General features: G+C 43.8%; 1 protein-coding gene across 1 annotated transcript; it reads left to right on the top strand.

Annotated features, from left to right (window-relative positions):
• Positions 1–710: 710 nt before the first annotated feature.
• Positions 711–10,112, top strand: LOC134517142 (opsin-VA-like). The gene is made up of 5 exons (XM_063338357.1): positions 711–1,071; positions 2,579–2,789; positions 3,434–3,551; positions 6,906–7,145; positions 7,961–10,112. Exons 1-5 carry the CDS (start codon positions 711–713, stop codon positions 8,189–8,191), a joined length of 1,161 nt encoding a protein of 386 aa, XP_063194427.1. The 3' UTR covers positions 8,192–10,112.
• The last annotated feature ends 254 nt before the right edge of the window (positions 10,113–10,366 follow it).

The raw sequence follows: 10,366 nt of genomic DNA, 5'->3' as shown, positions 1-10,366 counted from the left end.
ATATCTATTACTGTCTGATAGAAGCTGAAATTCCACTGAATAACATAGAAAACTTATTTAACTGGGAGCTTCAGCTCCGAGGCGGTCAGCCGGCCTGAGGTGTGGGCAGGGTTTGTAGTGCCAGCTCCCTGCCCCGTCCACAGTGGCTGCGGTCACCCAGCGTTAATCTTCTCAGGGCTGCCCTTTTTCCAGACATCGACTCCAGTGGGAGCCTCCCCCTTGCTGCGCTCCGGGCAGGAGGAGATCTCTCCACCCTCGCTGTTAGCCACAGGAAAGCTTCATTTTCACAATGCTAAAGGTCAGGGCGGGTTCCAAGCAAACGCTTCATTTTCCCCTGCAGAGTGGGGTGATCTGAGGGATGTTTGAGCTCTGCTGTCGGCTGCTGCAGAAGGAGGAAACCTGCAGCTTCTGTAGCCAGGTTTTACTACAGATAAAGACACGTCTGCAGCAGGCAACTACGGGCAGAGAGGGGCAGAGGTTGCTCTGAGAGATCTTCTCACTCATTCCTGTTCCCACATTCACTGCACAGCACTAAACTTTCCTCCGACCAAAATTTTGTTTCCTGGACTATTACCGGAAAGCAGAAGCATGGAGAGTGTGTTCACACTTCTGTTGGAGACAGCAAATTTCTCCTTTTAATCCTGAATATTATTTACAGATTAGAAACTCCAGTATTATACAACATTATTTTTGGCAGTGGGAGAGAAAAAATGGATGCATTTGCAGCACCTGAAAATGAGTCGCTGTTGCCCAGTTCCTCTGGTCCTGACAGGTGGGATCCTTTCCGCCGTCCCCTGGACTCCATCCAGCCCTGGCACTTCAGGCTTCTGGCAGCAATAATGTTGGTGGTGACCTCCCTGTCGCTTGCTGAGAACCTGGCTGTAATCCTGGTAACTTTTAAGTTCAAGCAATTGAGACAACCTGTCAATTACGTTATAGTCAATTTGTCTGTGGCTGATTTCCTGGTCTCACTGACTGGTGGCACCATCAGCTTTTTAACGAATCTGAAAGGTTATTTTTACATGGGATACTGGGCTTGTGTATTGGAAGGATTTGCCGTCACATTTTTTGGTAAGCCAGATTTTGTTTGTAGTTGTATGTTCTTTTGCTTCAACTTCCTTCAACGTATTCTGCCAGTTTTCCTGCAGTGTCCCAGGTCACTGACTTTGCATGCTCTGAACTCACTGGTTCCTTCCCCAGTTACACTTTGTGTAGCGGATCTCATGTGTGAGTGAATAACGTAGATCACTATCTCTGTCATGTGTCAGTGGCTTGTCGCATGTATACTGGTCATTCAATATGTTTAATATAATGAGAAAAAGCTTGCTAATAGAAAAACAGCGTTGTGGAGGGTTTGGTAAAACAACGTCAGGAAAAAATTCACTATGTTTAGCTATTTTCAAGGTTTGTATTTAGGTTCGTGCATATGTGGATAAGTAAGAGAGAGAGAGAAAAACAGCGAGTGGCTGCTCTTAAACTGTGGAATGTATCAGGGCAAGGAAAGATCTCATGTTAGCCACCCTGCAGTGGCTCAGGGACCGGGACACACCGGGAACAGGCACTCCAACACCAACACCTTTTTGTGATTCTTTTTCTTGACTTTGTTCTACTAACACAAAAGTATTAGAACTAAAAGGGAAAACCCTCACCACATAGTTCCCTGTGTAAATACAGCTCTGCGGAATAAATGGGGAATTAGTTTAAAACGGGACATCTTATTTGAGACAGATGTTCACTCCTGCCTCCCTGTTCCTGTTTGTGAAGCTGCGTGGCAAAGGCAGCCTCCCAGCTCTTGTCACTGCTCCAAACCAAACACGTTGCTGATCCTCAGCTGAGGAGTCCCGCAGGTGCTCTCAGCCTGGTTAAGCTAGACAGAGGTGAGGGACAATGCTACGAAACCCTTCTGTGGGATGTCAGCCATGTCCCATGGGGAACAGTCAGGCTATTTGAAGATTTTGGTGGCTAACCAGGTGATATGTGCCTAATAAACTGATACTTTGATGTTGTGGGCTGCTGTCTGTAGGTGAGTTTTATAACACTGATATATGACATTTTCTTGCAAAGATAGCATTCAGAAGATATATCTTAATTTGTTAATTTGGAAGCTACACATAATTTGCAGCTTTTCAGAGTAGAACCAAATGAAAAAAAAAAAAGTAATTCAGTTAAATGGCCAGATTAGCTGATTGGTTTTGTAGTCATTATAACTTAGACTGACAAAGTAGACAAAAAGAAAATCTTGTGCTCTTAATACATATTAGAATAATGCACATAAATTGTACGCCCTTTCATAACTTGGCTTGATGGAAAAGACGCCTGATGTGGTGGGCAGTCAAACACTGGAACAGGTTGCCCAGAGTGGTTGTGGAGTCTCCGTCTGTTGAGATACTCAAAACCCAACTGGACTTGGCCCTGGGCAACCGGCTGTGTGGACCGTGCTTGTGGGGGGTGCCTGGGTGTCAAAGTAGATGGATTTCAGAGATGCTTTTCAACCTAAACAATTCTGTGATGTGGGGTGGTGTTTGCTTTTCAGTGAATCTGCCCGATTTTTGATGGTGACTGTGCTTTCTTACTACAGGCATCGTTGCTCTCTGGTCTCTTGCTCTGTTGGCTTTTGAACGGTACATTGTGATCTGCCGCCCTTTGGGAAATACGCGCCTGAGGGGGAAGCATGCAGCCCTAGGCATTGCCTTTGTGTGGACCTTTTCCTTCATTTGGACCATTCCACCAACAATGGGCTGGAGCAGTTACACCACCAGTAAGATTGGAACTACTTGTGAGCCCAACTGGTAAGGCCGCTCTTGCAGAGTATGATAAAGAAATGAAACTTGCAGCTCAGAACGTCTCAGGGGCAGGAATTTAAAGGAAAGGTTTAAAGATGATGTACATCTCTGCAAAAATGGACATAAAGAAATTTGTAACAAAACTCAGCAAAATTTGCTGTGAGCAGATTTAAAAAAGAATAATTCTAAAGGGAGGATCTTCCATCTCTAATAAAAATAACCGTCCTATACCTTGTGCTTTTTTCAGAATTCAAAGAGGACAATGAGAGATATTTTTCAGAAGACAGGACAAAGCCCCGAGCAACCTGGTCTGACCCCATAGCTGCCTCCACTTTGAGCAGGAGGTTGGACGACACGTCCCTTCCCACCTGAACTGTCCCACAGTTCTGTCATACTGTCCCTATGGCCACAGGATCCTTTCCTCAGTTCTGTCATACTGTCCCTATGGCCACAGGATCCTGTCCTTGCCACAGCCAGGGAGGTGGCCCAGGGCTCCATCTGCTGATAGGACTAGAGCTGTAAAGAGGCACTTAGAATAAAAACAGTTGACAAAAATACTAGGGGCAGCTTTGAAGAGCAAAATTAACACTTCAAGAAAACAATACCACATGTTAGTAATACATACAGAATGTATTTTGTGTTTTATACAGGTACTCGGGAGCTTATACTGACCATACGTACATTATTGCATTCTTCACCACCTGCTTTATAGTGCCTTTATTGGTGATTTTGGTATCCTATGGAAAACTGATGCGGAAGCTACGAAAGGTAAGAGGCAGCACTTACAAGTAAACTTTTAAAATGTGTATGTATGCAAACATTGGGAATTTTTCTGATTGATTTTCTATAAAGATCAGACATAAACAGATCAAATTTCCAGGCAGCAAATGCACTCAGTTATCATCCCATGTTATATAGTTATCCTTAATACATAGAAATTCATGCTATGGTTACAAATGACTTTTCAAAGTGTGCAGTTTGCAGCACTTACCAGTACATCTCATCAACCAAACATCATACAAATAATGGAATGTCTCCCTCATAAATAAATAAATTGAATGACCCACTATTGGTTTATTTGCAATTGTACTTCAATTCAGTGACGTTTCTTAAGACTTGAACCAGGTATATCAGAATTTAGCTTAAAATGACTGCATTTGTAAATTTTAAGAGTGCTGGCTAATACTCTATACCATTTGCATGCAGAATAAGATGTAGCATTTGTAAATAATGTCATACTGTTTAGTAAATAAAATATGAGATTGTCCAGGAACATTTAAAAGACTTGAGAAATGCTTTTGAATTTTATTTAATGATTATGTTGTTGATCTGATCCAAAAGAGAATCTGCAAAAAGTGAAAAAGAAGACAATAGAATAGGAAAATTCCTATTTGGGACAGGATTTGGGGACAATATTTTGGGACAATATTGCTATTTCTGTTTACTGAAAAGTTGCTTTGTCATAACTGCTTCAGAAATAAATTCAGTAAAGTTCTTCAATTTACTCATGTTTTTAAAGTATTTGGGGTAGTCAAATGCTGGTATTTATTCTGAATGTTGTTTTCTCTAAATAAAACAAAACAGAAGGGAAATGCAAAAATATTTTATTTATTCATTAGAAAATACAGGTTAGAACGTGCGTAGTTCGGGTGACATCGCAATTCCTCTAAAGTGATTTTTCTTGATCTCCTCCTCCAGGATGCATTTAGGGGCAGGAGGTTAAATGGCTGTGGGAGGCTGATTTCAGTATTAAGCACAAGACGTTTCTGGAGTCGAATGTGACCTGCAGCATGGGCGCGTTGCTGCTGGCAGTGCTCGTGGTGGGGTAGTACAGTGTCTGCTGGTGGGGGGTGCAAATGACAAAATATAGAGATGACTGAAGAAAATCATTGCTGCTGGCTTTGACTCTCCTAAGAGAACTTGTAAAACCATGATTCTGTTTTCTGAATATCCATCTGCAGGGATTGGGAGGGGGCCACCTCCAGGAGGGTGTCCTGGGAGGGAGAGCCCATGGGGTGGCCCGGTGGCCGGGCATGAAAGGGAGGGATGTTAACCCAACACAGGGGGTGTGAAGGAAACAAGACCACTTGTCAAGCACCCAGCACTGTGATGGGTCTGCCAGAGCAGTGGCCAATGTTCTACTGAGATGCTTCTGGAGATGCAAAAAAAGGACCATTTCCTTCCTCTGGGACAGCCACTTAAGAGGCGGCAAGTTAAAAACAAAGTAGGGGAGATGAGGAACAAGGGAGGCAATGAAGGAAAATGTCACCATCAGAAGAAGCCAGTGGGTGGTCCATCTTGCCATTTGGGCCAGGTCGGGATGTCTTCTGGAAGACTGATCTGTGCCATGCGGTGGGTCCCAGTGTTGGGCTGGAGGCACTATGGTGTGATCTTCCTAGGCTGTCTCTCCCACTCCTCTCTCCATGATCCAGAAAGAATAGCAGTAATATTTAAAATGTCACACTTCTCGGCAAGTTGTGTGTTTCACACTCCCCTTGCAGCTTGGAGACCTGTCAGACCACAGGGTCAGGACATGCTGGGGCGGCTTCAGGACGCCTTGTCACGAATGGTTTATCCGTGGCTCATGCCAGTGCTTGCCCTTGGCTTTTGTTGGCTTTTACAGAGAGGTGTAACTGACGGAGTTGGCCTCTGTTACTTAGAACAGCTTAAAACACAGTCTGGTGCAGAAGAGCCAACCACCTGCAATATATTCTGTAAATTTATAATGAATTGCCATAAGGCTCTATCTCACAACTAAGCTAATATTTGAAAATCTGACTATGGTGAATAGGCACCAGAACTGGGGTCTTGATGTTTCCAACCAACCCTCTTCCCAGATTTTGCCTGCCCTGTCCCATGGCTGCCACAGGGCGGACGTGGTCCTGAGTGGCACCGTCTTGTCGTGGTACACCCTGCTCGTCCCTCAGTCCCTCTGACCCCAGCTTCACGATACCAATAGTAGCTTTCAATACAACTGCAAAACTAATGAAAGAAATGAATCTTTAGGAAAAGATCTAATTAACAGTTTACAACAGAGATAAATTATTGTGTCTCTATTCCTTTGTTTGTAAGATAAGCACCAGTACATGGTTCCTTATCAGTTTCATGTTCTCAGTTTTACAGGGAAAGGAATCCACTGCCATCCACGAAAAGCCATAGCTGAGAAAGAGGCCAGGCTGATGAGACACAGACGAGACAGTCAAAAGCACAATCCAGGAGATTGTGTTCCTTCCGCAGGGTGACTGCAAGGGAGGCTGGGCTGCTCTCTGTGTAGGTACAGTGAATACGAAAAAATGCTATAGAAATGCCATATATTGGCAGAGAATATCTTAGGGATACTGCTCCTACCAGTATCTAGAGACAAAATGTTGTCTAGTCGGCTTTCCTGCAAGCCAAGAAGTCTAGTTTTATTGGTCTTTGGGCAGATCCAGAGCTGCTGTAAGCTGAGGTAGCTCCGTTGAAGTTAGTGATGTACAGCAAGTTGTATCACCCAAAAATGTAGCCCTAATTTCTGTTTCACATTTTTAGAGGTGACTTAGTGTTATCAGCCACTGCCAGTCACTCATTCTGTCAGGGGTCATTGTATTCTGTTATTTGGCGTTCTAAATAGAGGCCAAATCTTGTTTCTGATTTGACTAAAATCATTAGGATTACTTTTCGCACATGTGGACTTTAAAGGCATTTCTGCACTCCTTGGGGCAGCACCCATGAAGTTACCTGAGCTACACTGACTTTTCTGAGGCTGGACAGCAAACCCGTGCCATCGCTTCGCTCCTCATGGCCTGGCTGAAGGTGGCTTGGGAGTGTCTGCAGGCTGCAGTCGTGATGGACTGCAGTTTCTGCATGGAGATTGCCCCAGTAGTTACATTTTCCTCTCAGTTTGGCAATACAAATATAAAGATACTTAAGCCAAGGAAAAGTTAATAATGGCAGTATGCAGTAATTCATGTCCCCCAGCAGTGACATCGCCACCCTGTGGTCCAGTGACAGCATCCCTGTGTGCCGTCGTACTGAAGGAGAGTACATCTTTCCTTCTGGCGTGGCAGAGGATTAGCCTTCCTAGGCTCACTGGTTGAAGGCCTTGTTGTTTGTTTTCTCGAATCCCCTGTCTTTTCTTCAAAGGTGTCAGATACACAAGGCAGGCTGGGAACTACCAGGAAACCTGAAAGACAAGTGACCAGAATGGTGGTTGTTATGATTGTTGCCTTTCTAATCTGCTGGACGCCGTACGCCGCCTTTTCTATCCTGGTGACTGCGTACCCCTCCATTGAGCTGGATCCTCGTCTGGCGGCAATTCCAGCTTTCTTTTCCAAGACAGCTACTGTTTATAATCCAATTATTTATGTCTTTATGAACAAACAGGTAACGTATGCTCTCAAAGTGTCTTTAACACTCATTTTGTTATTTTGTCTTGCTTTATAATGAATTATTTCTACCTACCTACATGTTAGTTAACTACCATGGCAATATCCAGCATTTAGAACTAAAAAAACCATAGTCACTGTGTATCTATCTACTGGAAGACAGTGTAAGTCTCTGTGCCTTATTAAAATACAAACATGAACAATTATTAGGTTTAGACAGTATAAAGCAAAATCAGCCCTTAGTGAGCATCAGCTAGTTTTCTGTATGAAAATTCTATTTTCGAGGCTGTCCCACCACATTTTTGAAATTCTTTAGCAATGCAACACCAGTGGGTTGATTTTGAGATGGGGTAGAAGTTTTCAATTGCTTGAATTTGTGTCAGGGGAAATGCTGCGTTTGTGGTTGGTTGTATGGGGAGGGTGGAAGCATTGCACGTGCCTATGGGACAGCGACCTTTCTTCTCCGGGCTGGGGCAGAGGATTGGATGCAGAGAAAAAGAATTGACAGGGGGGTGAACCAGAGTGGTGCGTGTTCACTCTGGTAGCGGGCCTGATAATAAACTCAAATAGATTTATTCGAGCAGAGGGATGGCATCAAGCAGAGTATAAGCACAAAAGTGAAAAGAAGAAAAAGAGTAAGGTGACTGTTCAATAAGAAGTGATGAATACATTTATTTATTTATTCAGTGCTGCAGAGAACACTATTGCTTGTCTCACATTTTGTGGACAGTACCCTGACACAGACTGCTTTATTAGAGATATTTTAAAATTGCTTATGTGTTTTGATTGATCTCCTTTTTTTCAACTTTCTAGTTCAGGAAGTGTCTGATTCAGATGTTCAGCTGCAGTGCCATCGAAACTGCAGAGTCCAACATGAACCCAACCTCAGAGAGAGCGATGCTAACCCAGGACAAACGAGGCAGTGAGATGTCCACCATGGCAGTACGTAGCACCATCTCTAAGAGGAAAATTGGAGATGAACACAGGAATTGCCGATCTTTTGCTCAGTTGGAAGCTTCAGAAAACAAAATCTGTCCCATGTAGGGTGGGAGATATGACCATTAGCGCAGTGCTGCATCATATTTCCTAGTTACCACCACTTCATAAAAAAAATGCTGTCAGTGGGGACATGATGCTCCTGTGGACACTGGCTTTTGAGATTCTGGGCTCCTGAGTGCTTGTAAGAGTTTCTTGGCTCTGCAGTTGCAGTAAAACACCCAGCCATGAGGTCAGTCCCTTCCTCCTCTGTGGTGCTCTTCCCAATCCACAGCCTGCTTCTTCCTGAAAATGACGTCGGGAGCCCCGTGTTGCTCTGCTGGCTGTAACACAGCAAGGATAGGAGAGCTTTACAGTGGTGATGGCGCCTTGGTACTCTGGACAAAAACTTGAAGTGGCGCATGGCTTCAATATGCTAATGGTCAAATAAGTAATATATAGCACCCAGCTGACTCCGTTTCAACCAAAGGAGGTTCAGGGAGGAACAGGTCTGAGTGCTTTTTTGGTTTGTTTGGGTCTTTTCACTAAAAAAGCAGAGAAAGCCAGAGACTTCTGCAGTTATGTCCTTGATGAGAACCTCATCTGGGCCACTAAAATCTCCATCAGCTTGGACAAGCCATTCAGACTCCCAAGCACTATTTTACTACAACAGGCCCTGTCAACAGCTGTTCATATCCTCTTTCTGCATTCCCTCTTTGTCAAGAAAATCTTCTGTGCTCGTGGCAGCTTTTGAAGTAAACTAATTTGGCCTAGATGATCATTGAAGGTCCCTTCCAACTGAACTATTCTATTAACTCAACTTTAGAAGAGGAGCTAGTAGGGTATAGGAAAGAATAACTGTGCAGGAGAAGGGGCCAGTACACAGCTTAGAGTTGTGAAGCTGAGCTTTGAGGGGCAGAAGTTTTTCCCGTATGTGCCTGCACTGTGCAGAGCTCACATCTGTCATGGTCTTGAGACCATGTAGCTCTAGGTGACAACTATAATTTCTGTTTCTTAATAATTACAATTTTCAGAAATCAGTGGTTAGAGAATACAAACATTATGCATGTGCTGGGCCACCTTACGTTGGAGCATGTTGGATGTCTGTGTTTTCCACTTGCACATTTTTACTTTTCTCACGCTGGGCCGGGGCCTGCTTCTCCAGCACAAACAACATCCCGGCCCAGTGGGCAACCTGCAGCAGCCAGTGGCACCACGCTGCTCTTCTCCTTGGAGGAGCACTTGTGTCTCTGTCCCTGCAGTCCTTTAATTCCTGTTTCTGATGAAGTCACATCCTCACTACTTTTAATTGAGCTACTGATCCTGGCATAAATCATTAACTCGTCATTACGCCTTTCGTGTCAGAAGTAAGGAGTGCAACATAAATACACTTTCTGTAAACAGTGAAAAAGAACGGAAATTGCCAGCTTTCCATGGTTGTATTCCATCTCATATATTTAATTCACACAATGACATGCAGCAATATACTTAGATTTAGAGGAATGTCACTTAGGCACAGGCAAAACCAAATCAGGCCATGAGCATAATAAAGATAGTGTTTTAAACAGCCATTGGTGAGCATCGTATGAAATGTGGCTAAGACTCGGCATATCAGATTTTGAGTCCTGTGTAAGATCTATACTTAACTGAATGCATTGTAGAGGAAAAGGCAATGGCTGATGATATTTAAATGTTTTAGTGTGGAAAAATGTTATTTCTAGATGAGACATTAATACAGTGCCAGTCGAAACAAATGTTGCTCCATAATTGTATACAGAAGCTACACCAGCTACACACTGTACAGGCCTTAGCGATAGAAATGTGATATGGAATGAACCATCCAGTGTTCGGGTTTACTTCAAAAAATTATGGTTTCTTTACACAGAATAAAAACATTTTCTTTCTACCAGATTTTTTCTTCTCTTTTTATTTTGTTAAGTTACATTTTGAAAAACAATATTACCCTGAGAAGGAATGACAGGCTACCTGAGATGTCTGTGGTCAGACCTGGTCCCAGAGCAGTACTTTGCTGAGTTGGACGTTGAGAATCGTCCCTGCAGCTGATGGGGATGCGGTGGATCGGGGAAAGGTAACACAGAAACAGCTCAAAACCTATCCTGAAACCCTGGTGTCTGGCGACGGCTGACTTCTTTACAATTCTCATGCTCAAGAGGAGAAACACCACAGCTCCTGACAGGGTGGAGCGACAGGGCTGGGCAGCGTGGCCTGCAGCCACCCTGGCCG

The sequence above is a fragment of the Chroicocephalus ridibundus genome, chromosome 6, assembly GCF_963924245.1.
Source record: "Chroicocephalus ridibundus chromosome 6, bChrRid1.1, whole genome shotgun sequence".
Taxonomy (NCBI): domain Eukaryota; kingdom Metazoa; phylum Chordata; class Aves; order Charadriiformes; family Laridae; genus Chroicocephalus; species Chroicocephalus ridibundus.
Note: the sequence above shows the minus strand (reverse complement) of the source record. Positions and strands in the feature narration are given on the sequence as shown.

What these genes read in the sequence shown, in the direction of transcription:
- LOC134517142 (XM_063338357.1), top strand. Translation starts at nt 711, where the DNA reads ATGGATGCATTTGCAGCACCTGAAAATGAGTCGCTGTTGCCCAGTTCC. An exon ending in ACTACTTGTGAGCCCAACTG is followed by an intron (nt 2,790 to 3,433) that starts GTAAGGCCGCTC and finishes TGTTTTATACAG; the next exon opens with GTACTCGGGAGCTTATACTG. An exon ending in ATGTCTTTATGAACAAACAG is followed by an intron (nt 7,146 to 7,960) that starts GTAACGTATGCT and finishes TCAACTTTCTAG; the next exon opens with TTCAGGAAGTGTCTGATTCA.